At 39.1% G+C, this 27,969-nt stretch overlaps 2 protein-coding genes across 3 annotated transcripts in view; both read left to right on the forward strand.

Moving 5' to 3' along the window:
• The first annotated feature begins 488 nt into the window (after positions 1-488).
• On the forward strand, positions 489-26,390 carry LOC141773946 (sodium- and chloride-dependent GABA transporter 2-like). Of its 2 annotated transcripts, none has more exons than XM_074646148.1 (15): positions 489-751; positions 12,141-12,331; positions 13,270-13,404; positions 14,680-14,820; positions 18,115-18,202; positions 18,292-18,424; positions 19,673-19,807; positions 20,296-20,399; positions 20,852-20,976; positions 21,587-21,699; positions 22,417-22,554; positions 22,651-22,753; positions 22,839-22,939; positions 23,916-24,086; positions 24,174-26,390. In XM_074646148.1, exons 1-15 carry the CDS (start codon positions 705-707, stop codon positions 24,285-24,287), a joined length of 1,839 nt encoding a protein of 612 aa, XP_074502249.1. In that variant the 5' UTR covers positions 489-704; the 3' UTR covers positions 24,288-26,390. The 2 variants fall into 2 exon arrangements, with proteins under 2 accessions (XP_074502249.1, XP_074502257.1); XM_074646156.1 differs by lacking the exon at positions 489-751 and adding an exon at positions 5,011-5,202.
• The window catches only part of rab44 (RAB44, member RAS oncogene family), an 82,282-nt gene continuing 67,020 nt past the window's right edge, over positions 12,708-27,969 (forward strand). Inside the window, exon 1 of the mRNA XM_074646116.1 lies at positions 12,708-12,718. The gene's annotated coding sequence lies outside the window, so the exon portion shown is untranslated. The remainder of the gene's footprint in view (positions 12,719-27,969) is intronic.

The following is a 27,969-nucleotide window of genomic DNA, read 5'->3' on the forward strand; positions in this document are numbered from 1 at the left end:
ATCTCTCTGTCATTCCTGTGATTTCAACCTGTAAAATAAATTAATACTAATAACACAAGCGTAAAAAATTAATTACTAATCCAATGTATTCAGTGTATACAAGACCAGCTTTTGAATGCCACACAGCTTGTATGTTCATGTAATGGTCTAACTCAGTGTTAGTTTTAATACATTACCTCGGTCGCCTCGACCTCCGTTAGTTTAACAGTTAACATGTAAGCTACATACTGTACTGCAAGCTCTACTGTATGTGACTTTTTTTTAAGCGTATAGAAAAAAAAGAAAGTGATGATTAGCTGTAAAACAAAACAAAAAAGTGTGCAGCATTATTATCTTTTCAGGCTACATTAGCAAGTCACTCACTGTGGAGTTTGTGATTGAATGGTAAAAACTCAAAATGTTAGAATTAGAAAAAGGTTAAAATAAAAAACACCATATAAGTCTAAAGTTACCCATAAAGATTATGTGTAACTCAGTTTGATGAAGGCAGACTTGGGTTGTTGCTTCAGGTGGCAGCTGTGTTTCTTTGAACTCGAGTACCCCTGTACAGCCTCACACAGACGTAGGACGCCAAAGATAACTCATTAACAACAAGTACAATGATTTGTCCAACATCTTGTACCTACTACGCTCTGAACACTTGTTACAAGCTCCTCCGTCAGAGATACACAGACAGACATTAAACCGACGACGAGTATTTTGAGATGGAAAAACCACAAGAAAATCACTCTGCTTCAGAGGGTGACAAATGGTGAGTGTACATAAGATCTGATTCCACTTTTTGTTGATGAGCAACTTTACTGTTTTGGTTCAATGTTACTTCTCTCAGCTGTTTTCTGCAACAACAAAAAAAACTCTAAAAACTCACTGATGTAGGGGAGAACGAGGGAAATTGTAATAATTTTTTGGTTTTGATTAGGGCTGTCACTGGATTAAAATATTTAATCACAAATGAATGACACATTTTTTTATCTGTTCAAAATGTACATTCAAGGTCCTCTTATCAACATGGGAGTGGACAAATATGCTTTCTTTATGCAAATGTAGTATATATTTATTATTGGAAATCAATTAACAACACAAAACAATGACAGATATTGTCCAGAAACCCTCACAGGTACTGCATTGAGCATAAAAAATATGCTCAAATCATAACATGGTAAACTGCAGCCCAACAGGCAACAACAGCTGTCAGTGTGTCAGTGTGCTGACTCGACTATGACTTGCCCCAAACTGCATGTGATTATCATAAAGTGGGCATGTCTGTAAAGAGGAGACTCGTGGGTACCCATAGAACCTATTTTCATTCACATATCTGGAGGTCAGAGGTCAAGGGACCCCTTTGAAAATGGCAATACTAGTTTTTCCTCGCCAAAGTTTTGAGTGTTACTTAACCTCCTATGTATCTTCACGCTAGCTCTAAAACTGAGCCCGCCACAACCTTCGAAAGGTTGATTGCGTTAAAGAAATTAGTGGCGTTAAAACAAATTTGCGTTAACGTGTTATTATCGCATTAACTTTGACAGCCCTAGTTTTGATGTTATTACTCAAAAGTCTCTTGAACTATTTGGATAATTTTTATATGTAGGTAAGGTGTATTTGTGTTCTACTTGTTAACAGTCATCAAATGTTTTTACAAGTTGAGTTGTTAGAGTCACAATATTGATTGAAAAACTAGAAGTCAAACGTTACATCTGCCCCCACATGCAGGTGCGATTGTAACAACACGTAATACCTTCATATAAATACCAGGGACAACAATAAACTCTCAAGAATATAGATATAGTTAAAACAATTTAATATCCATTGAGCAATTAATTACTTTCATACCTCAAAAAAAGTCTTCAAACTTCAGTTTGTCCAGGCAGAGAGGGATCATCACGCAATTGTAGATGTTACATTTGCCCCTGGTCTCCCCTACACACCTGCTCAGCATCAACCAGCAGACAGTTAGCAACTAGCTGGCAGATATAGTGGAGCATTTAGCAACTAAAGAGCCAGATATTTCTCTCAGGAGTTGGTGGAGACCAAAACTGAGCTAAAAGTGAGTGAATATTGGACTTGGAAAGAGGGCTCCATGATAAAGGGCTCCGTAACTGTGGGGTATGTAAATGAACAACTGTTTGCTAACTAGTTTGCATATCAAGATATGTCAATGTTGTGTTCAAAACTTGTATCCGCTGCCCCCAAGTGACCAAACAAATTGCAGGTTTAACTACACATTACAACTATAGAAGGAAACAGATACTACCAATAAAGTAAATACTTCCAATATATCAGTCAAATAAACAAGAAACAACAATACAGTACATGTTAAACCAAATGCAGTCATCAAGCACCAGACACTGTTGTGTTGTGTTTGTGTGTGCTTCAAATACTGCATACATTTGTGGTATTTCACACACAATGCGTGTTGAAATGTTCCGTGTTGAATGTGACATAGCGTTGTGGTGGAGGGCTGTGGACCTCAGGGTGCCTGTGTGGGACAGATACTGACTCAGAGGGAGGCAGAGAAAGGAACATCTTGGGTCACCAGCTGTGTGTCTCTTTGTCAGTAAAATGACTTTTCTCTGTGAGAAATTGTTTATCTAGTATTAAGTGACTTTTTCAGGTTTATAATGTAATAATTATGTGTAGTTATGACTGTTCATCTTCAAGTATTCACTATTTCCTTTCCGGTGCTGAAGTTTAATACTCTCATGTAATGTCTCATATTAGATCATTTGGTCTCTCCTTCAACAGATTTTACAATGGCGGCGTTCAAACGTTCTCATTTTACAGCTAAACCGTGCACTACAAGATGATTCTGAAAATAGGAGGAGAGATATAGGCATTACAGTAACAGAATATTGATTCATATTTGATCAGCGCTGCCTAGTTTGACCGTTTGGTCGGAGTTTGCGAGTGATTGACAGCCGGCTCTCATAGACGGCAGCTGGACAGCAGACCTCAGATCAGCTCTGACTGCTTGTCTTCCTCCGGTCTGTGAAATCTTGCAGATGCCGTTAGGCGACCGTTTTATAAAAACAACTTTTTTTGATCATATTTGCTCCAATCTCGCCTTCTTCAGCATTTAATAGGGTGACCAGATCCCAACATCTTTTTTTTCAAACAATTTTTTACCACTTTTATGAAAAAAGTGGTGCACTTGGTCTAACAGCATTCGAAAAAGTTGCTAATCTTATAAACTGTTTCTGAAGCAGCAATATTTTGTTCAGATAAATTGGAAAAGTACTTGCCCATACAATATTACAGTATGTTGAATATGGATACATTATAATATAATGTTAACAGACATATATTGTGTACAAAACCTCTTATTTTTTCATATGAATTTATTCTCGAAATCTCCGATTTGTTTTCCCCTCAATGTGGCCCTAACACTCCGTCGTAATTGAGAGAGCTGCATAAAACCAGAGTCAAATTCCATGTATGTATATTCTTGGTAAAATAAAATAGGATAAAATCTGGGTGGGGAAAGTGAAAAAGCAGCGCTTGCCCCTCCCTCATTACCACCACTGAGGTGCCCTTAACCCCAACCGCTCCAGTGGAGCTGCTCACTGGCCAGCAGATCAGACTGTGGTTGTACTGGGCAGCTTCCAGGTGTGAATGTGTAACTGTGTGAATGTGGTCAGGGCGTTCCTGAAAAAGAGAGCATTGCACTCAGTGAACCTCCCCTGAATAAATAAAGGTAAACAAAAAAAAAAAAGAAGCTGATTCTGAAAATGAAACTGAACGTTTGTTTGTTGCTTTGCTGTTTGTCACAGATGTTTAGCAGTTACAATGTTTACCATTTTCGCTATTTTAGTGAAGATGGTTAATTGGCAGCATTTGCTAATTAGCGCTAAACACAAAGTAGAGGCTGATGGGAATGTCATTAGTTTTACATAATATTGGACACTTTTTTAATGACCTGATGATTGCTCTCTGTGAAAAGTTAAGGGATCACTAAAGTTAGCCTCTAGGAATCATGGACATCCATTCAAATCATTGTGGAAGCCTAAAAAGTCAATCTGCTGGTGGCGCTAGATGAAACAAATGGTTTCATTAAGGTGACCAGATCCCAACAAACCAAATATGGGACAAAGAGTATGTTTGTGTGGGACAATGTGGGACACGTTACCAAGGCTGAGAGGTCGTCTACAATTTTGATACAATGTTTATCTAACTTAAATAGTAAACATTTCTATTCTTCCTCTTATCTTGTAACATCTCTATGCTTTGCCCGAATGCAAACCATAGATTGGCACATCTCTTTTTTGAGCTGCACGTTTCTTGTGAGACTCATATGAACACTGTCGCTTCATGTTGGAATCCCCCCGTGTGAAATTAAAAAATAACTGGCAAATTTCACAAAAAAAGAATCGCCTTCCTCCAGATTATAAATACTTATAAGTATTTTCGTTGTAACTGCACTTCCTTTTCTTTGTGGTAGTTTCTGTATAGCTTGTGACTTTGCAGTGACTCGACTTGTGACTTTTCTTCGTCGGGTGTAGCGTAGCAAACACGGTGAAAGGTCAACCTGCACTTGACCCATGTGTGCACAGTTTGACGGCAAACACAGCGCCGTGATGACAGCCTTCCCTGCTTCCTTCACAGCCATTGAATAAAAGCCAGGTTTTAGAAAAGCGTCTGTCCTTTGGTGGTTTGACTTTTGAAAACTAGAGCCAATGAAAATGTGGGACATCGTCTCAATATGTGGGACGTGGGACTAGGGATAAAAATGCTGTGCAGTCCCTCGTAAAGTGGGACACCTGGTCGCCCTATAGGTTTCATCCTCTGTTAGATACTCAGATGTTTCTGTCTGGACCAAAGTGTTGAACATACTGCCAGCCTACATTAACACCCACAGAGCCATGCCGCCAGCTTGCTACTGTGCAAATCCCCTCCTCTCTGCTGTGAGGCCATGTGGCCTTCATGAACAGTCTCCGCCTTAAGTTGCTCATTCAGAAACACATAACACCCCCGCCCCCTCCTCTCTCGCTCTGTTCCTCTTTGCTCTTTCTCTCTCCCTCATTGTCATACAAACTGAGCTCTCTCAAACCTCTCCTCATGGGCTCACTCATGGTGAGAGCTGGGAAGAGCACTGGAGGGACTGGGCGATCTAGACTTGTATTTTCAACAGAAGGCACCGGATAAATCCCTCCTAGGGCTAAATGGAAGCATAACCACAGACTACAGACAAGAAGCGACCTTTCTCAGGTACTCTTTACCAATCCCTTTCCCTTGAGGTCACAAAGCAGTTTTTTTCTGTCTTTATTAGTGTTCCTCTGTATAAATTGCAAGTGTTCACTACTGTGGTTTAATTTCTTGAATAAGGAACAACTGGTATCCTTGGCGTTCAGAGACAGCTGAGCTTTTGTGGCTGCACTTGCGCTTTGCGCCTGTAGCTGTATTATGTAGGGCAAAGGTTACCGGCTATGCTGCAGAGAAAGCAGCTATTTCCCTTGTGTGGTGTATTTAGCCTGACACCTCAGGCTGCTCTGTGACCGTTGCTGCATAAAGTTTACGTTGTTTTAGACAAATACATTTTTCTTGTGTGAATACTAGAACAGCAATAACAGACTCTTTAAAAAGTGACTTTGCCAAAACTACACTGATATCAAATATTCAATCTCTTGATATGATTGTTTTCAGAAAATACAAGCTGCACACATAAATAAAAGTGTTTAGTTATTGACGTTAATAAACAGCAGAACCACAGAAAGGAGCTTTTATTGTGTTTCTGCATGCATGTCTAGGAAGGTGAGATAATCAAAACAAAAATGATTTACCCCTGAGCCCCTCCCTATTGGTTGACTGGGATAAAATAGAAACTTACTCAGCAGAAGTGACCAACAACTATTCCCTACACTGCCAAGATGTGGTCACATGTAGAGCAAAAATATTATCTGAGGTATTTTTTTAAAAAACACAAGTTGTTGACAGCAGTTGTTCTTTGCACCTGGGCTGATTCTGCCTCCTCCTCATGCAGCCACCTGACCCACTTGTGAGTATTGATCATGTCTGTTTAACTCCTAACTTTCCACCAGGCTTCTGAAAGTTTTGTGATGGTCAGTCAGGTCAGATGGAAATTGCCGGATTCAGGTTCAGTAAGTCCGGTGCGTTCCTGTAGTCAGCCCACCTCCCAGGAATTACATTCCTGTGCAACTAATTTCAGCCTCAGTCTCTCAGCCAGACAAAATATTTTCCAGTGTTTGTTTTTTTAAGATGATACACAGTACTGGGGTGCTGTGGCTGCTGGCCATCAGGCATACACTACTTTTTAGTCATGTTAGAGGCGTGGCTGTCGGGAAGGCAGTGTATCGCTTTGTTCCAGACTGAAATGTCTCAACAACTGTTGGATTGCCATGAAATGCCGCCATGTCTCCCTCCCGGTAGATGAGCCAGCCACAATGTTCCCTCAGCCCAATGTTGGTTGGGTTGGTTAGGTTTAGGCATGTGGGGTGAGATTGGTTAGGATAGGAATATCAGGGTAAGCTAAAGGCAGAGTAGGGCAGGTCATAGGGTTTTGGAATAATGGGATGCTGCCGGTGTTACACCGAAATCTGTGACCGCATGAGAGTCAGCGACACGAGTTCACCATTTCTGATGGCTGTCGTCATAAAACACACAAAACTAAATTGTTAAAAAAACATGTATGTATTTTAATATTTTTACTTTAAAGATATATTCACAAAACTCTAAAAGACAAGCAAAAGAGAGGTACAGACATGCATGGGGTCACAAATGTCAGAAATGGTGACCTCATGTGTTACTGGTTCTCTGCAGTCACAGATTTCAGTGTAACACCGGCGGAGGTACTGATCTGAGGGAACAACTGTAGTGTTCTGGTCTTAATCGTATCTAACAACTAAAATCATTTCAGATGGAGGTCCCTGAAGCAACATCTTATCAAATGTGGGTCTGTGATCTAATGTATATCAGTTTAGGGATCATTGACACATAAAAGGTTGAGAACCACTACTATACAGTATCGCTCACTAGACATTTAGACAACTGTACTAAATGATGTACGCAAAGTTGCCTGAGGCTTCAGCACAGAAGCCCAGAGGACGGTGGAGAAGAATTTGCCTGCCTATGATAAGTTTGATGGTTTGAGGAGATTCGTCCAACGACTAACTGTCAACTTCTCTGTTGAGCCTTCCCTGCTGCACATATCATTAAGCTACCCTGCACTTTGCTACCCTGAATGCAAAATACAAAGCAGTCACTTTAGTTAACAACAGTTCTTTTCTAATGCAACTATCATTGTGGTGCTAGAAAATATTTAGGATGCAATTGCTTTCAAATAGGGCTGTCAAAGTTAACACGAGAATGACGCATTAATGCAAATTTGTTTTAACGACACTCATTTCTTTAACGCAACTTGAGATTTTTATGTTGTTAGGTTGGCTCAATTTTAAAGCTAGAGTGAAGATACTGGCATCATATTGAACTAGAAAACATCAATAATCTATTGGTGCCAACCATGTCATGCTAGCTTGTCACGAAGGAGGCTAAATAACGCTCCAAACTACATTTTGGTGAGGAAAAACTGTCATGGCCATTTTCAAAGGGGTTCCCTTGACCTCTGACCTCCAGATACGTGAATGTAAATGGGTTCTATGGGTACCCACGAGTCTCCTCTTTACAGACATGCCCACTTTATGATAATCACATGCAGTTTGGGGCAAGTCATAGTCAAGTCAGCACACTGACACACTGACAGCTGTTGTTGCCTGTTTGGCTGCAGTTTGCCATGTTATGATTGGAGCATATTTTTTTATGATAATGCAGTACCTGTGAGGGATTTGTCATTGTTTTGTGTTGTTAATTGATTTATAATAATAAGTATATACATATATTTACATAAAGCAGCATATTTGTCCACTCCCATGTTGATAAGAGTGTTAAATACTTGACAAATCTCCCTTTAAGGTACATTTCGAACACCTTTTTCGGAAAAAAATTTGCGAATAATCACAATTAACTATGGACAATCATGCGATTAATCACAATTAAATATTTTAATCGATTGACAGCCCTATACTTTCAACATAATGTTGATCAAACAAACAGAACTGAGTTTTATGGACACACATCATCTGTAATTTTTGTTATGGCTGGATTTATAACTACAGTTAGAGTCAGTCAAATGAGCTCAGCAGCAATTCATTTTTAATTAATCAAAGTGCTGTTTAGATTTGTCCGTGGACAATGAAACACAAACCTGTGCATCAGTGATTAACAACAATAAGTCTTTACTGTTATACCTACAGACATGCCTGGTTTAATGAGGATTGAAGTCTTAATAATAATATAATATATAATAATAAATATATATTTGTTAAAACAAGTTATTTATTGTTTATAAGATATTTTCTGAACATGAATAAGACTAATACGTTTGTGAGTGAACATGCTCTTCTTGTGTTTAGCAGTTATCAGTAGAGGTTTGTCTTCCAGGAAACAATGACACCATTTATAAGACATGAACTGAATAAATGATAAACATGGCAGTTATGCCCGTTGGTTTTTAGAGCAGTGGAACCGTCTTTTGCCTGGTTTCAATGTTACCGCAGATAATTGATGTAAGAAGTCAAACAGGCCTCCCATGTATTTGAATTTACAGTGACCTGCCAACTGCCAAAGTTTATCTTCCTTCTGCTTGGGTGACACTGTCGCACCGAATCACAACATTAAATTGATATGGCAAACAGCTTTTACACACCAGCTTACATTTGGGTAGCAAATTTAGGGCTCATTGTGTTGCTCAAGGACTCTGACATGTGAGTGACCGACCCGTTCTACAACCTGATAATGTTTGGGTTAGAAACACATTATATACTTTTATATAATATTTCCCATTTGACACAACCTTGTACTGCCCAGTAAACTCTACATTATAAATTAGTGCATATCACCTACTGTCTACTGCATCACCTCTGTTATATTATATATTATACGTTGTAAACACATGTATTAACTAGAATGGCACTTTGAGAGCGCAGACCTCCGCTAAGTTGCCCGAGTACGATCGCCCCACCCCCCTCTCCGTTCAGCTTGCGCCATCATCCACGTGTATTTTTGTTTATGTTGAGATCAGCTGTATGTAGCGGAGCATCGTAAAACACTTCATTCATCTAGACAGAAACAAAATAAAACTCACCTAAACCGTCGTCGTTACTCTTTCCAACAATCACCAAGTGTGCTTTGGTCGAACTCAACTCTAATTTCACCAAATTTAATGTGAAAAAACGCTGAATCTACAGTTGTCCCCCCCTCCCTCCACCCCCCGCTCTCTCTCTGTCCCTCTCTCTGCTGGCAGAAGGAAAGAGGCAGGGTGACGCGTCATGAACGTGTCATCAGTTACACTGCACATGTCTTAAAGCCTGTGGTGTTAATGCAGAGGCTGAGCGGAGTTATTAAAAAAACTTCCCGAAGCCGGATCATGATCCGGATCGCCACCAAAACTTAATAGAGTGTTCATTGTGTGACACCCCACCACTCCAAAAAATTACATTCAAATCCATCGCAGACTTTTGGAGTAATCCTCCAAACGGACAAACAATAGAATAGAATAGAAAGCTTTATTGTCATTGTACATGGTACAACGAAATTTGGAGGCTTCTCCTGCTCAGTGCAGTTAAAAATAGATAAATAAAAAAACAACAGACAGCTACAATACACATTCATTCCTCCATTTTACACATAACATTCACAACATTCACAGTACCCATTCGTTCCCCACATAAAAGACATGTTTGGAGTGCTTCTCCGAATCAGTGCAATTAAAACAAAACTGTATAAATATTGTAGCTATTTCACTAATAAAAAAAATAATTATTGCACAAGTATGAGGTATTTACTGTTTGACAGAGTTTAGAGTTCTTATGGCCCAGGGAAAGAAACTGTTTGTGAGTCTGGTGGTGTGAGCTCTGATGGACCTGCAGCGCCTGCCAGAGGGCAACAGGTTCAATAGGTGATGTGCTGGGTGGGAGGAGGCCTTGATCATGTTTTTGGCTCTGTTGAAGCAGCGGGAACTGGAAATGTCCTCCAGGGAGGGCAGAGGGCAGCCAACAACCTTTTGGGCTGAGTTCATGACCCTCTGGAGAGCTCTCCTTTCCGCAGCTGAGCACCCAGCGTACCACACTGTGATGCCATACGCCAGTATTCTCTCGATGGCAGAGCGATAGAAGGTCCCCAGCTGCTGTGCGTTCTTCAGTGTCGCTGTGGTGTTAGTGGACCAGGAGAGCTCCTCCGTGATGTGGATGCCCAAGAACTTGAAGGTCGGGACCCTTTCCACGCAGTCTCCGTGGATGTGGAGTGGGGCAGGGTCCGCACGGTGTCTTCTGAAGTCGATGATGATTTCCTTTGTTTTTACTGTTTTTGAGAGCCAGGTTATTGTCTGCACACCATGCCGTCAGTCGCTGGACCTTGTCTCTGTAGGCCATCTCGTCTTGGCCCCGACCACAGTGGTGTCGTCTGCAAATTTGATGATAGTGTTTGAGGGGTGGGATGGAGTGCAGTCATGGGTGTAGAGTGCATAGAGAACAAACAAACCAACAAACCAACGCCGGTGACACATAACCTCCTTCCTGGGTCTTTGGGCTAGGAAGGAAGTAACTAACTGACACCAAACAGTAGCCATCGGCAACATCTTTGATCAATTAATGCAACTTGTCAACACAGACAACACACACATGTCAACTGCATTTTCCAGTTCATCAGTTCACAAACACAAAAGAAGACATGTGACATAGTAAACAAACAATGTCTGCACTTAAAGGCCCATCTGTCATTTTTTGTAAGATTTTGAATGCAGGACTCACTGACTTACTTACTCTTTTTAAGATGAGATCAGGTTAAAGAGTTGGCACTTGTGGGGAAAATTAGGTCTTATTTAAAGTACGACTTTATATAAAATGTTTTACTCAGATAGAATAGAAAAAGGATAACAGTCTAAATGGACAAAGGCTTGATCAGCTAAAACATTTGTTAAGTTTAGGGTTAAGATTATGCAATAAAAACCTTAAACCTTCTTTATTCAAAGCACCTTAAACATAATTATTATTTACTGCGATTCCAATCTATTTTGCCTATAACACGGTTATTATTCAAAAGGTCCATTAATACATTTCTGTAAATTCAAATTATTAAATGAAATTATTTCAAATGTTAATGATGTGTCCACAAGATCCGTACCGATAAATCGCCTAGGAACATTATATCGGTCGATATTACTTTATTGTAGATATATCATATTGATATTTACTGTATATCAGTCAATAAGTAACAAGAATCATTTCACCACCATTCACCATCACAGTTTGTCCACCAGAGAGCCGACAAGTTGAGCTGTAAAATGTCCCGCTCAGCGTGTATCTTGGTCACAATTAGAAAAAGAAATCTAAGGGATCCCTATCAAGATTGTTTATAAAATATAAATTATTGAATTAAATATCAATATCAGTATCTGCCTCACAAATCCAGTATCAGTCAGGCTATGCTGTCCACTGATGTAATACCACCAGTCAAGCTTGTTGTGCACAAGCTTTGAACACTATCTTCTTCTTCTGTTCTTGTTCTTGTTATTCTCGTGGTCTTCTGGCTCTTTTAATGTATAATTGCAGACCTCTGGTGTTGATAACGCATCCTCTGCTGATTTTCATAATTCTCCTCTCACTTAATGATCCATAAAACACTTTAGGAAAGTTGTTTTGAGCATCAGAGCATTTGAAGCTTTTTTACAGTGATGTAGTAGCACACATATTTTCCAGTCTATTTGTTCCACTCCCACACCAAATCGGCTGCAACACAAAAGCAACATTGATGGGAAAATTACGGTCATGCCAAGCAGCGCTGACCCTGTGTTGACCTAATACAGCATACTGCTGGCATTGTGCGGATTATGAACATTAATATACAGCAATTAAATCATGTCAAAATGTCTGCTGTGGTTAGGGATTATATTTGCTTGGTACTGAAAGGGACATTTACACTGAGAATATGCTATTTAGTCACCATTATAAGCTAAATCTACAAACGGCATGAATTATTAAAATATAGTTTATACCATATTGTGACCATTGTAATTCTGTCACCGAACGCCACTGAGATTATTATTATTTATTTTTTTAACCCTTCTGTTGTTACAGTGCGATGGAAAAGACGCACGGTCAAGAGGTCAAGTTCAGGCTGGATATGGGCACGGCCCATCCTGCACCCAGCATCCCGAGCAGAGGACAGTGGTCCAGCAAAGTTGAGTTCCTCTTGGCGGTTGCAGGACAAATCGTAGGCCTAGGAAATGTGTGGAGGTTCCCTTACCTGTGCTACAAAAATGGAGGAGGTAAGTGCTACTTATTAAAATAACTCAAACTGTGGAAGCACTTTGTGGCAACACGACAAATATTGAGTTAACAATGAAAGCTGCGAGAGCGAAATCTTTCATAATAATGTTTGACGACGTATTATCAGCCAAAATCTCATGTCAGAACTACTATGTAAATATTACCTTCCAAGAACTATAAAGCTACTCCTTTTTTAAAGAGGAACTTCACATAGACTATTATTCCTGCTTGTGCTGCCATACAGCAATATCTGAAATGTCTTATATGTCATAATTATGACTTATATCTCATATATCTAATAAAATATCGTTCCTTTCCTTTTCCTGTGGTGAATGCAATGTGCTCCAATACATCCACTATGCACTACTGTGCCACATTTGGGTGTGGTGAAATTAACAAATCAAACCTGACTAACACCTAACTGTGAGGTTGTTGCACGGTCGCCAAGAGACACACAAGCAAATAGACAACACACAAGCAAATGGAGAAAACATCTCTACCACTTTGATCATACCTTGTATAAAAAAACTGATGCAACTTTTATTTCACAACACATATATGTCATAAAGAAGAAGAAGAAGAAGAAACCTTTATTCGTCATAGTACATACAGGTACATACATGAAATTTGTCCTCTGCATTTAACCCATCCTAAGTTTTTTTAGGAGCAGTGGGCTGCTGCAAACGCCCAAGAAACACACTGAAAATACAGAAAACACGAGCATATCCAGACAAGTTGCACACAAACATTTTTAAAAGAAACTCAAAACTGACTAACAAGCCCAGACTGCGGAAATGATGAGCTGATAGAGAGTGTTGGAGATCAGATGTGTCTTTTACTAACAATGTCATCTCATAATGCATCTCAATGGGATTCTTGTGGATTACCACCAAACTACAAACAACTCATGTGGTGTAACTTTTCATTTTTTTCCAAGGGGTGTTCTTCATCCCTTATGTCCTCTTCCTCTTCACCTGCGGCATCCCCCTGTTTCTAATGGAGACGTCTCTCGGCCAGTACACCAAACAGGGAACTATTACCTGCTGGAGGAAAATCTGTCCCCTTTTTGGAGGTAAAGATGTAGAATCAGAGTATCCGTGTGAAATCAAATAAATACATGTATCTATACAGGAATATATGTGTAAAAGTGTAAAAGTGTAATGGCTGGGCCTTTAAGTCTAAGTTATAGAAAACTATAAACATGAGGTGATTTTTTAATTGCAACATCTCAAATCTAATCCTTCACATTACAAATTGCAAAATTCATGCACTCACAGTTGTTGCGGTGAATGTAGGACAAAACATTCACACACATCAAAAAATTTGACATTTCAGACAACATTTGCATATGTGCTAATCTGTATATGAAGTATGTAATGCAGGGGAACAATACTGGTTTATATTTTCTCACTTTCTCATAAAAATATATTTATTTTGCTTCATAAGAAGATCAAATTTTGTTTTGTGTGCTCAAACTTTTGCTACAAATCTTGCAGAGATATGTGATGAAAGTGATTTCACCACATGTAGAACAGAGAGAAACAGAGTTGTTGGTTAAGATGTGAGTCAGGACATTGATTGACGAGAACTTTTATCTCTGGTGTATTTCAGAAATGATTAAAATATAACGTGTCCACCAGGTTTTACACCATCTTTCCTAAGTAACCTAACAAGCAATGTCAGGTTTGGTGAACCATAATTACCGTGACAAGGATTTAGTCTCGCATTGGTTAAATATTGCCTTCTGTGAGTTATTACATGAGTTACAACAATCTTTCTCCATCTGTCTCACGTGTGCATGCAGTCAAGTACACATATATTTAGTAAATCTACAACAGCAACATTTATACTGGAATAACAGCCTGTTCTTGGGTAATATCAGAGTATGTGACATTTATTTCCTTTAAATTACATTATTAGAATATTTAATTGATAAGTGAATACTGTTTCACTTTCATCAGTTCCATCAGTGTTTAATTTGTTTTATATTGTATTTAAATGTTAGTTAAAATATTAACTTTAAAACATGTTGGTTCTTGTATATTTAATCACTGTATTTTTTTATGTTCCATTTTATTTAATATTTACATAAATTAGTATTATTTCATGTCATTTTATAAATTTGTTTGTATTTAAATGTAAATTATCTTTTCACTTTATCATTTGCTGGTTTATAGCCTATAATCAATCAAAGTCTGATATTTTGGCACAAAAAAGGCTGAATAACAGTAACACGCTGGACACTTAGTTTATCCTACAACTATTTGGTAGTGATAATTAGATGTTGCTTTCTTTCAAGCATTGAACTTGTGATTTAAATACTTTTTGTTTCTTTGTTTGTTGTCAGGGATCGGTTATGGCAGTCTGGTGGTTGTTTTATACTCCAGCATCTATTACATCATCATATTGGCCTGGGCTTTCCTGTATCTCTTCTCCTCCTTCAGCACTGAACTTCCCTGGGCGAATTGTAGAAACAGCTGGAACTCAGGTAGGTTACCAGTATGTGACCTGACTGACATAAAACTGACATGTGGCTGATTATTTCCCTCTCAGGATTAAGTTTTATTGTATTAGTTGTCATGTTATTGTTTGTTTTAAAGATTAATCATATTTTTGGCTCATTTGAGGATCTGGAGTGCAAAATCCAGAGATGAGTCATGAGGTCCACTTCACTTATTTACTTACTTACTCACTTTTACATAAAGATAAGAGACACATCTCTTATGCAAATATTGCTCATTTCAAATGTTTACCTGCTGGAGACAAGTTGTCTCCTTCTTCTCTGTAACGAATATTCTCAGTGAATGTGCGCGGAGATTTCAAGTTTCCCTTTCAAACTTGTGTAAATTGCATAGCAGAACCACAACTGGCTTCCAAACTGGTTGACGTACACATCTTAAACAGAGATTTTAGGTGAACATAGAGAAACTCTCCTCCTTCAGATACCACAACTTAGTGTAAAATGGGATTTAATCCATTTATTGACATCGTTGTCATAATAGACTCGGGGAGCAGCAGCCCCAACACTGCGCACCTCAGCACTGGCCCTAACATACACTGTAGTAGGGATGCATCGATACCAATACTGACTCAAATAGGTGGATTGGATATCGGTGGCAATGGGCTGATTTGGTATTGGTTACCATTATTTTAATGAAAAACAATTCAGTACATTTATATCTGTGTGTTTATTTTTTATGTTTTGTTTTACAAAGTTAGGAAAGTAATGTTTCCTTACACATAACAGAATGATCCCAGTCACTCCCACACAGTGAGGCATACAGCGTTTTAATTAAACACTGGTATTGGATCGGACCGCGCACACCCAAAGCCAGGTGTTGTTATTGAGACTGAAAAAGTTGGACTGGTGCATCCCTGCTCTGGAGCAGCATACTGTGCCCCTGTCTGGTCCAGGTCACCTCATACCCACCATGCAGATGCCCAGTTTAACACAACCTGTCACTAATCATAACCTGGACAATTTGCTCAACACCACCCCCCTGGTTCCCTGTCCTATCCAACATCCTCCTCACCCCCACATATCAGACAAGTCGCATTTAGTCAAAGGATGCTCCATAAGGTCAAAGATCCCCCCCCCCCCATCTACCGATCCACACAGACATCTTTAATCCACCTACTGCTCCAATCTAGACGACCAATATGGAAAAAAACACAAGCCGACTTTATCACCCACTCTGGTTGGGAAAAGAAACGGGAGTCCAAGGATGTCCCAAACAAACATCTGGTGCTCCCCACTCAACCTGGTACCAGCCTCCCAAGGAGACAGTGGTTAACCCCTCACCAGGTTCAGGACCGGTCAGTGGCCACGGCCCCTGCTCGGCCAGTGTCCATAGGTGGGGCAGCAGCCCAAGCTCACTGTGTGCTTGTGGAGAGGAGCAAACAGCCGATTAGACTGTTGTCAGGCTATTAAATAGGCATTATCGGCCGCTATAAGCACCATAGATGTGGGCTGATGGGGGCCCACTACACCCACTGGTAGGTTTTATCATCTATTCACATGGTAAGACGGTATAAAAGAAGACAACAGCGACCTCTAGCGACCGTAGTAATTATGACAGGAGCAGAGGAGGAAGTGAGGTGCTGTAGTATAGACGGCATGAAACTCTGTATCAGGTGGAGGTCGAGGGTGATGGATGGGTCAAAAAACAGGGCTTTTACGCAGGAGACTGGAGTTCGCATTCGTGTGAAACCAACAAAGTGTAGTTGCTTTTGTGTTCACAAGCGTTCAGTTTTGCTTCACTTTTGAAACGGTGCAACACTTCATTTTACAGGTTTGCAAATTTCATGATAATTTGCAAGTAACCTATTTGAAATTTCTTTGAAATTACTGCCAAATTACCCCAATATTTACCTCAAAATGTATCGAAAATTACTTATTATAATTATATTCCTGTATTTCCCAATAGTTGGTCATTTATTTAATACGTTTCCAGGAAAAGCATACAAAGTTAATTGATATGCTTTATTTCCATGTCTGCTGATAAATAGATAATAATTAGCAAATGACTTCTTTGAAATTTCTTTAAAAACTCCCTGAATCATGACATTAGCTACCAAGATACATTTGTGTAGACAATAAGTCACACAATGGTGAGATTTGTGCCTGATCAGAAGTGTCTTCTATTAGTTTTGGTTTTCCACCTCCAATGAAGAGCAGCGCACAGCCGCTCCTCAAGCCTAAGGGCCCTATTTTAACCATTAAATGCTATTTTAGCATTTAATTATTAAATCATGTTTATAATAAAGTATTTTTCAATAGGTAAATATTGGGGTAATTTGGCAGTATTTCCAAAGAAATTTCAAATAGGTTACTTGCTAATTATCACCTAATTACCATGAAATTTGCGAGATTTTTGTTGAAATTTACCTTGAAACATAGTTATTTTAATAATGTTTTTCCCTAAACTTAACTAAGTGGTTTTGTTGTCTAAACCTAAAGAAACCTTTTTGTTTGTGTTCAAAACGTAATATTTCATTCAGTTTTACGTGTTAGATCATGTTGCTTTTAAGTTTTACAACGTCGTAGGGCTAGTAGGCCCCTACTGACCCACATCTATGATGCTTATAGCGACCGATAACGACTATTTAATAGCCTGATAACAGTTGAATCGGGTGCACGATGGAATCACATCACTGAAGCTTGCTCTCTCCAAAGACTAAAAGGAAGATTAGTCACACCATACAGCAGACCAGGAGGCAACTGCTTGGCTCAAGGAATTTGCATTTGCTAATTAATAGACTAGGCTATATGGAAATGTCCCCCGTTCCATTTTTGTTGTAAAATAAGAACATAAATCAAACGCTTTAACAAAAGCAGAATGTGATCATGTGTGTGGATGTCCATCCATCCATCCATCTGCAACCGCTTATCCCGTTAGGGGTCGCGGGGGGGCTGGAGCCGATCCCAGCCGACATTGGGCAAAGGCAGGGTACACCCTGGACAGGTCGCCAGTCCATCGCAGGGCTGACACATAGAGACATACAACCATTCACGCTCACATTCACACCTACGGGCAATTTTAGAGTCCACAATTAACCTAACCTGCATGTCTTTGGACTGTGGGAGGAAACCGGAGTACCCGGAGAAAACCCACGCTAACACGGGGAGAACATGCAAACTCCACACAGAAGGGTCCCAAGCCGGATTCGAACCTGCAACCCTCTAGCTGTGAGGCGCCAGTGCTAACCACTGCACCACCGTGCAGCCATGTGTGTGGATGTCCCTTGTTTAATTAAACCATCCTGTATGTCTTTGCAACAGAGACCTGTGTGGAGTTTAATCGAAGAGCAGATGATTTGAACTGGACTGTAGCTGAAAATGCAACATCACCAGTGAGGGAGTTTTGGGAGTGAGTATGAAAACTAAAATCCAAATATGACAAGAAGCTCTGAAAGTGACTTGACATTTATGCATTATAACTGAAAATGTGAATTGCAGGAGAAGAGTTTTGAATGTCACAGGAAGCGTCCATGAGTTAGGCGGCATACGATGGGAGCTGGCTCTGTGTCTTCTGTTGTCCTGGATCATCTGTTACTTTTGTGTCTGGAAAGGAGTAAAGTCCACTGGGAAGGTAGGACAAGGACACTGCAATCAAATCACTCTGCTAGATACGCTGCCTCTATCACTACAATCTAATTACAGATTGAAAACTTGATGTGCTTGTGCAAAGTTCATGGTTAATCATAAATTTTTTCCAACACACAAGTATCAAAAAAAGGAAGAACACTAGAGTGAGGACCAAAATGTCTCACAACTAGGCTACTGTATGAATTTGCTTTAAATTTGGGCCGACACTGATGACTTTGATGATCCTCTGACTTTTCTTCCAGCGCCACCATGAGGTTCAAATGTGGTTTGAGTGATATATCTCAACAACTATTTGATGGACTACTGTGAAACCTCATGTCCCCCTCAAGATGATTGTAATCACTTTGGTGATCCCTTAACGTTTCATCTAGCGCCATCATCAGGTCAAAATTTAACTCTGTGATATACTTTGGTTTATGACCAAATACCTGCAAAACTACCAACATTCCCATCAGCCTTAGCTGTACTTTTTGTGCTAATTAGCAAATGTTAGCATGCTAAACTAAGATGTGAAAATGGTAAACAATAAGTTCTGAACACCTGCAGTTTGGCATTGTCACTGGTAGCATGCTGACATTAGCATTTAGCTTGAAACACGTCTGCGCCTAACTGCAGCCCCACAGAGCCACTAGTGTGGCTATGTTTTCTTAGTAATTAAAGGACCAGTGTGTAGGATTTAGGGATTTATTGGCAGAAATTGAATATAATATTAATATAACTATGTTTTCATTAGTGTTTAATCAGCTGAAACTAAGAATCGTTGTGTTTTCGTTAGCTTAGAATGAGCCATTCATATCAGAACAGACAAACGAAACACTAGCATTTCACGTTTTTTTACGTTACCTCAAGGCCAACGTAGTTCTCCGACGCGCTTGGAAAGGGAGGGCTGAGCAGAGGGGTATTCAGTCGGTTGCAATCTGCAACCACACCACTAGATGCCACTAAATCCTACACACTGGACCTTTAAGGAGGCTGCACCTTTAAGCTTTGGGTGGTGAACTGTGTTTCCATATCAGACTTCTATACAGAATCCAGTGTAAATGAGGATTATTATGTGTTTGATACATGCTACAGTAGCTCAAACCAAATGAAATAAAGCAATGTTGAATTTCTTTTCTGGAGCTCTTTAGGACGTGACCACATAACAGCCAATCTGGCAACACAGCTATCACACACACAGCTTTATCCAAGTCCACAATTTTGCCACCAATTAACCCTCACTCTTCCACAGGTAGTTTACTTTACGGCCACATTTCCATACTTGATGCTGGCGGTGTTGCTTGTTCGTGGAGTCACGTTGCCGGGGGCCTTAGACGGGATCAAGTTTTACCTCTACCCAGATCCATCCCGCCTCACTGATCCACAGGTATGAGCACGCTTCACTGCTTCTCTGTTTGAATGATATGAGGCTCACATGAACCGACAACCCTCGTGTACTGTACCTGCAGGTGGTCCAATCATTTACAAACGCATGTTGTTTGGACAAGCATTGTTGACATTTTGAAAGTTTCCGAAATAATATAGCTCAAATGAAGTGCTGGAACAAACATTTACAGAACATTTAGTATAAATGACATATTTTAATTACACTTTAGTGGAAAGTTAAGGGGAAGTCAGAGTTCAGGAGATTGAAAGGATCGGTTACCTATACATTGTTTCAAATGGCATCACAATTTCCACTGTAGCCGTGTTTGCAGATGATTGCTTTGTTGATGTCACACTGAGTCGACAGCAGTGTAAAACATTAGCAAATGTGTGTTAACTAGTTCTTTCTAGACTCACTGTAGACTTGTAACACAGTCTTTCTTATGTAATTTGCTATAGATGAACACATGTCCTTTATTTGTCTTGCAGGTGTGGATGGATGCTGGCACACAAATCTTTTATTCCTATGCTATTTGTATTGGGTGTCTAACAGCACTTGGCAGTTATAACAAATACAACAACAACTGTTACAAGTAAGTTTGATATATATGTTTTCCAGTTTGGGTAGGACTGTAGATTCACACAAAACACACAAAAAGAAAGAACACATCTAACAGAGAGTTGGCCAGGTTGCAGCTTCAGTAGGCCAGTGATTCGAAAAGCACAACAGCCGTTAAAGATATATAAGACCTTTTGAGCCGTTTGTCAGAACATCTTTAGTGCCCATTTTATTTAAAAACATTTGGAATAGTTTATAGGAAAAGAAACCACATCGTATTGAAGTAAAGTTTCCTCCAAAAATATTCTAGTGATTCAGTAGTCATGCCATAAATATAACCGTCTCAGGCTAGTTTAGGATGTGAGTCACAACTACGGGAAGAAAAATGTATGTATTTCAGATGTATGTATTAGATGCATGCAAATTTGTATACATCTAATGCAAAACAATGGAGTATAAAATGTATTTTTTGTTTTTTGTTTTTAGGGACTGCATGTACTTGTGCCTTCTGAACAGTGGGACCAGTTTTGTGGCTGGCTTTGCCATCTTCTCTGCTCTTGGATTCATGGCATATGAGCAGAACACAGACATATCAAAAGTGGCAGAGTCGGGTGAGAATATAGAATATGTTATTAATAAGAGAATATATCAAGGAATTAATGAGCATTGTACTATCCGGTCAGCATATAGCACAAAATCCACTTGATAGTGGACAGTGTGTAGGATTTGGCGGCATCTAGCGGCGTGATTGCAGATTGAGTACCCCTCCGCTCACTCCTCCCTTTCCAAGAGTGCGGTTACGTGAGAAGATAACACTACTTTAGGAGCAACAGAAGTCAGACGGCAGCTGGTGGTACCACGTTTTGCACTCTGTGGCTCACATTACTGCAGTTTCACAAGTGTGTCGGAGAACAACAGTGGCCTTCACGTAATGTAAAACTCGAAATGCTCTCTCTAGAGCCTGTGTTTGGTTTGTACGTTCTGGTCTACTGTAGAAACATGGCGAGGTGTAGTGGAGTCCATGCCTCGACGGGTCAAGGCTGTTTTGGCGGCAAAAGGGGGAACTACTCAATATTAGGCAGCTGGTCATAATATTATGGCTGATCGGTGTAGTTCCGAAATACTACACACTGGCCTTTAATTCCATAAAAGTGAAACATTTTGACTCAACAGCAGAAAATATTTCCATGATTTCTTTTGACCATCTCATTCTCACTGCAGGTCCCGGCTTGGCGTTCATTGCCTATCCTCGAGCAGTCGCCATGATGCCTTTTCCTCAGGTCTGGGCGATATTCTTTTTCATTATGATCATCCTACTGGGACTGGACAGTGAGGTAAGCTGACTCTTCTTTAGCACTGAGAGAATCAGAAAAAGCAGTTTCATTTCTCTCTTAAATAAACTTTTCATATGGGGACGGTATATTTTTAATAATGATCATGAAATAAAATGATGAAATGCTGATCCTTTGTTCACAATGACCTGGATAAAAGATTTTATTCAATTGTTTTATGCATACATTACATAAGTCTTTATGAACTTTGGCCCTGTGGGTGTCTCACAGTTCTCAGAAAGATCAATGTATTCCCTCTAGTTGTGTTTTTGGTCCTGTTTGTTTGTCTGTTTGCACATAGCCAACAGATTTCAATGAATTTCGATAATGAGTATGAATGAGTAATCATGTCGTGGGTGTGGATTTAGGTCACAGTTCAGATGCAGGAAATGTTGAAAGGATTTATTAACATTGTGAGAACGTTTCATCATTATCATTGACTATTACACTTGCTAATATGAGAAAAAAAATCTGGCTCATGTATTCCCTTTTGTCAATTTGTGTATTTTGATGCAGATCCGGATCTGGATGCTTAGTAAAAATCTTAATCATTATGATAAAAAATAACTAGATTAGAGGATTGTGCAGCCTTGGCAGAGGTATGCACTTTCTGAGTACTTACTAAATTATTTTGACATTATCTCTGTAAAGTTTGTAAGTATGTTTGTATGTGTGCAGCGTGTGTAGAGTCATTGTGTAACTGGGAGCTCTGTGTTTCAGTTTGTAGGTCTGGAAGCCATCGTAACAGCGATTTCTGACACGAATCCTGCCTTCTTCCACGTTGGCCATCGACGTAAACTTCTTCTACTTGCTATCAGTGTTTTTAGCTTCTTCGTTGGCCTTGTGATGGTTACGGAAGTAAGATCATATTAAAAATCTAACTTCTTTTACAATGACCTTTTTTGTTATGTTAAAAGACCATAACACAACAGCTAACTGATGTCTCACACACAGGGCGGGCTGTACATCTTCCAGTTGTTTGACTACTATGCCTGCAGTGGAATGACTCTACTTCTCTTTGCCACATTGCAGTCTGGTTGTATTGGATGGATATACGGTGAGTTAATAAACAAGGGGAATGTGCATGGTTTCTTCACTGTGATATTGAATTCCCTCACCACAGCGTTTCCATCTACTTACAGGTGTAGACCGGTTTTATGAAAACATAGAGGACATGATTGGATACAAGCCTTTAGCCGTGATTAAATATTGTCTGAAATACGTCACTCCAGTAATATGCATGGTGAGTTGCATTAAACATTCACTCAGTCAAACAGTCAGTTTATATGTCAGCTGACCCTTCGCTAAGCCATTCAATCTGTTTATATATTTTGGGGCTCAAACACAATGGTTATGTGTTTCTTCTACCTAATGTGCAAAACAAACCAAACTACACATTTACAGATTTATGTACGCATTTACAGATTTTTCTGCACATTTACAGATTTATGTACACATTTACAGATTTTTCCACACATTTACAGATTTTTCTACACATTTACAGATTTATGTATGCATTTAAAGATTTTTCTGCATATTTACAGATTTATGTACACATTTAAAGATTTTCTGCACATTTAAAGATTCATGTACGCATTTACAGATTTTTCTACCTATTTACAGATTTATGTTCGCATTTACAGATTTTTCTGTACATTTACAGATTTATGTAGGAATTTACAGATTTTTCTGCACATTTACAGATTTATGTACGCATTTAATGATTTTTCTGCACATTTACAGATTTATGTACACATTTAAAGATTTTTCTGCACATTTACAGATTTATGTACGCATTTACTGATTATTCTGCACATTTACAGATTTATGTAGGAATTTACTGATTATTCTACATATTTATAGATCTATTTATAAGATTTTTTTTACACATTTACAAATCTAATTACACACACATGGATTGAGATACAGTTACACAACTCTCCAAACTCATTTGCAAGTAGGTTTGCTACAATAACGGCCCCATAGATTTAGCTTGAGCTCATCACTTGTTTCCAGGCAAAACATGAATTAATCAACTTTTATTTAAAAGAGGTTTCATTTAGCAAGTTACTCATATCAATTACATGCCAGCCTAAATTTTTCAATTTAAAATTTTCAATTCCACTCCATTGTAGCTTGGGGTGATTTGGGGTACATTTATAACATTTTGTAAATTGTCTAACCAAGACTTTAACTACTTTCTCTGTGACTATTTTCAGGCAACATTTGCTTTCTCCTTGGTCAAATACACTCCTCTGAAGTTCAACAACACAATTGCGTATCCGTGGTGGGGTTATGCTCTTGGCTGGTGGTTCACTCTCTCCTCTACTCTCATGGTTCCTCTATTTATGTTGTACAAAGTGAGCACCACTCCTGGCACACTGCGACAGGTAAGCTGATTGTATTTATAAATGTGTCAACATGTCTCCAAAAAACTGTGTGTTTTTATTATTAAGACCTATATTCTCCTTTGTTAGAGGATCTCCATCTTATGTACTCCAGCTGAAGACCTGCCTTCGAACAAATCAGAGAAGAAAGGACATGAACTGCTCAACTTGACCTCTCCTGACAGCATGGTGTCCTGTCCCTAGGACGAGCAAACTGGAGCAGCTTCAGATAAACTGAGCAACGTGAGGCAAAAGGAAAAGCTTGCCCTCAATCCAGATCTCCCACTCCTTTTAAAGCAGTGGTTCCCAATCTTTATTTTTTATCTTTGACCTCTTAAAACACAACAATGTCTACTTGTTACCCGTCACTGGTTGCATATGCCGAATACCGGTGGCAAACAGTTCAACCAAAGACAAATTTTAGTTTGAATACTTGTGCTATTTGTGCCTTTTTTATTGAAAGTGACAGAGAAAGTATTGAAAGGGGAGAGAGTGAGGGGATGACATGCAGCAAAGGCCCATAAGTCCAATTCGAACCCCGGGCCACTGCAGTAAGGACTCAGCCTTGGTACATGGGGCGCCCGCTCTACCAGGTGAGCTACAGCGGCACCCCAGTTTGAATACTTTTTAAAAGGCTTGAAAATTATCAAATAACTCATAAAAAATCAAAGGATAAAGGAAAAAAACATGATTTGTGAAGCAGAATTTTTTTTCTTCTTTCCTGTCCTGTTAATGATAATCTAGTGGGGATACCGATCTCCTGGTTGGGAATCACTGCACTAAAGGAATGGCTTCAAATGTATTGTGATTTCACTCCATTAAGCATTTCAAGTAGTAGTAGTAGTAGTAGTTAGAAAGTATTTTCAAGAATATGGTAAGGAGAATGTAAGCTCAAAGGTCCACTTACTGTTCAGGGAATGTTTGTTTTCTCCTTCGTGCCTGAGCTGTCAGTCACATTTCATGGTCTTCATTCCACAAATGCAGCCGTCTAAGACGTCATCATAACTCCCATCGCTGACAGCACTAACAGTTAGCGAGCAGGACTGCAACTAATGATTACTTTCATTCTCGATCGATCTATTGAATTTTACTCGATTCATTTTGTTTTTTAAATGTCAGAAAATAGTGACAAATGCACATCACAATTTCCCAGAGTCATGAGTTGGCCTCTTAAGATGTCCTAAAGACATTAAATTTACAATAATATAAAACCAGCCCAATTCATTGGTTATCGATTAGTACTCTGTTGATCAATTGAGTCATCTCTTAGTTGCTTCAGCTCTATTAGCAAGTGGACCTTCAAACGTATCGGTCATGAATGAACAGCCAAGCTGGAATTCAAACTGATATTTTAAATTGTTACGTATGTAAAGAAATTCTTTGAGAATATGTTTTTTTGTTTTGTTTTGTTTTAACCATGTTTTATAACTATTTGGAGTAAAGTAACACAGATAAACTCTTGCCAAATAAGCCATACAGATTGAACACTTGAGTCACTTTTAGGTCACGGTGAGTGACATAAATTTAATTTCAAATTGTTAATATAACTAAATAAGGCAGTGACATGAAAGACGAAAGGTTGTCCAGCAATGAGGGTCGGATTCAAACCTTGGACGCTGCCTGCACCTTAGCCGTCTCAGCCACCAGGCTGTCCCAACACTAAAGTGTTTCGGACCTGTACAAACTACTGCTACCATAACAATGTGCACACAGATAGGAAACAATTCAGCACTTACAAGTTTGTTTGGCGTTCAATGAAATGAAACAGCAATGAGTCGGATTGTGATCATGGACGCACCAAATGCAACAGAGAAACAGCAAACCTGTTGAATCACAGAGTATATTTTTAATGGAGTTATGTAGATTATATTTTTTTCGATAGTCTCAACTCTAAGCTTGTTTATTATAGTTTTTATATACAGAAGGTGCAGGTTTGATATTCATGTCATTTTGTATCATATATCATTGAAATCTGTGACAGTAGTCCTTTGTGTAACACGTAAATGCTGTAATGTGACATTTTTCACCTTTAAGGATCAATGAATAATTATTTTCTTTTTTAAGAAAATGTTTGCAAAAGATATCTGTGGTACAAATTGTATGAATTCATGTTTAAATTGAGAATGTCACTTTTTATATTATCTATTGTTAACAGTAAACACATCATGAACAACCAGTTAGCTAATGTCTTATTAATGAAAATGTTTGTGATTGAATGAATCATAAGACTGGTATATATAATACGTTAATGTCATGATTTGAATCTCAAGCAATGTGCCAATAATAAAAAACAATATTATCCATGAATGAGGCCAGATGGTATTTGTGTGATTAAGTATTGATCGGCTTTCGTAAACTGTAGAATGATTGATTAATTTCCTTGTTTTCATCTCATTTTTTGGTCAAACTGACTGACAAGTTGAATGGTGAGAAAGAATCAGAAATTGGATCAGATTAAATAAAATAAGGTTAAAGTATTTTTTAAATGTCAATAATTCATAAATTGTTTTGTGAGCACGACACAGATGCAGATTCCTTTCTGGGTGGTTCAGTGTTTACAGCCCATTAAAGGAGTCATAATGCATAAACTGTTGTGTCCTTTGGAAAGGGTTGGTCAAGTTTAAACCAAAAAATAAATAAAAGTCAAGCCAGTTTCAAAGCCAACAAAGGATATATGTATTTATAATAAACATTACCCCTGGATATTTTTCAACACAAAAAAATGTATGAGCAATTGCAAATAGTACAATTAAACACTCAAATCAAATAAACTCAAGCACCAATTACATTTTCAAAGGTTATATTAAAGCAGCAGTGGGTAGAATTGGAGCGAATACAATTAAAAAAAGATATGAATCAATATTCTGTTACTGTAATGCCTATTTCTCTCCTCAAATGTTTTCAGAACCATCTTGTAGTGCACGGTTTAGCTGTAAAATGAGAAAGTTTGTGACTCGGCAGCCATGTTGAGATCTGTTGAGGAAATACCAAGCACCACCCACCAGTCGGAGCACAGCCAATAGGAACGCTCTCTCTGAAAATGACCTGTGATTGGTCAAAGTCTCCCGTCTTGCGCTAGATTTTCTAAAGCCTGAAAACAGCCATGAGGAGGTGCAGAAGTTTAGTTTTCTCTCAGAAGACTTGAAAATGCTGAAAGGTTATTATGGCAATGATGCCAAAAAAACATCTGCGTACTGCAGGTTTAAAGTAGCTATCAATATTTGTATGATAACTGTATTAAATGACAAACGTAGCGGCGAACCTACAAAGAATCACCAAAATCTGCAGCTCCTCTCGGTTCTTTGTAGACGAGTTTCAGCTGATTGTTTAGCTGTCCGGCACACAACTTTACTGTTCTGGTTCACTCTCACTGCTCTCATAGCATTGTTTTCTGACTTCGCTATTTTCAGTAAAAAGCTCAGATAAACACATTGTACGCTACCTGCTCAGCACCAAACAGCAGACAGACACAGTTGGCGACTAGCTGGTGAGCATAGCGGAGCATTTCAATCAGGAGAGACTCCGTATAGAATGAACATTAATTTATTACATGGTACATAATAGAAGAATATTGCAAAGTCTTGTGCGATTAGACTCCATCGTGACGTAGTATATAAAAGGGGGTAGCGATGCCATGGTGAGATTAGGTATATTCCCCCCGTGGAGTCTAGACACTGGTGGTGGTGGTGAAAGGAGTAGCTGAAGATCTAATGAAGGAATGTAGAGCAGGCCTGGGTACAGAATATGATGAAGCCTGGAGGTGACGGGGTGGAGGCGGGTTGCATCGAGTCGCACTGAAATGACAGCGCAGAGAGGAGAACAGTTTTAAAATTTGATTGCAACGATATGATTGGCTCATGGAGAGCGTGGTAGAATCTGTTTGGTT

Source organism: Sebastes fasciatus, chromosome 1 (genome assembly GCF_043250625.1).
Source record: "Sebastes fasciatus isolate fSebFas1 chromosome 1, fSebFas1.pri, whole genome shotgun sequence".
In the NCBI taxonomy this organism is placed as follows: Eukaryota; Metazoa; Chordata; class Actinopteri; order Perciformes; family Sebastidae; genus Sebastes; species Sebastes fasciatus.

Bases quoted from the DNA above. Each gene is read 5' to 3' on its own strand.
- LOC141773946 (XM_074646148.1), top strand. From the start codon at position 705: ATGGAAAAACCACAAGAAAATCACTCTGCTTCAGAGGGTGACAAATG. The intron at 13,405-14,679 runs GTAAAGATGTAG...GTTTGTTGTCAG, and splicing joins AATCTGTCCCCTTTTTGGAG to GGATCGGTTATGGCAGTCTG. The intron at 20,400-20,851 runs GTAAGTTTGATA...TTTTGTTTTTAG, and splicing joins TACAACAACAACTGTTACAA to GGACTGCATGTACTTGTGCC.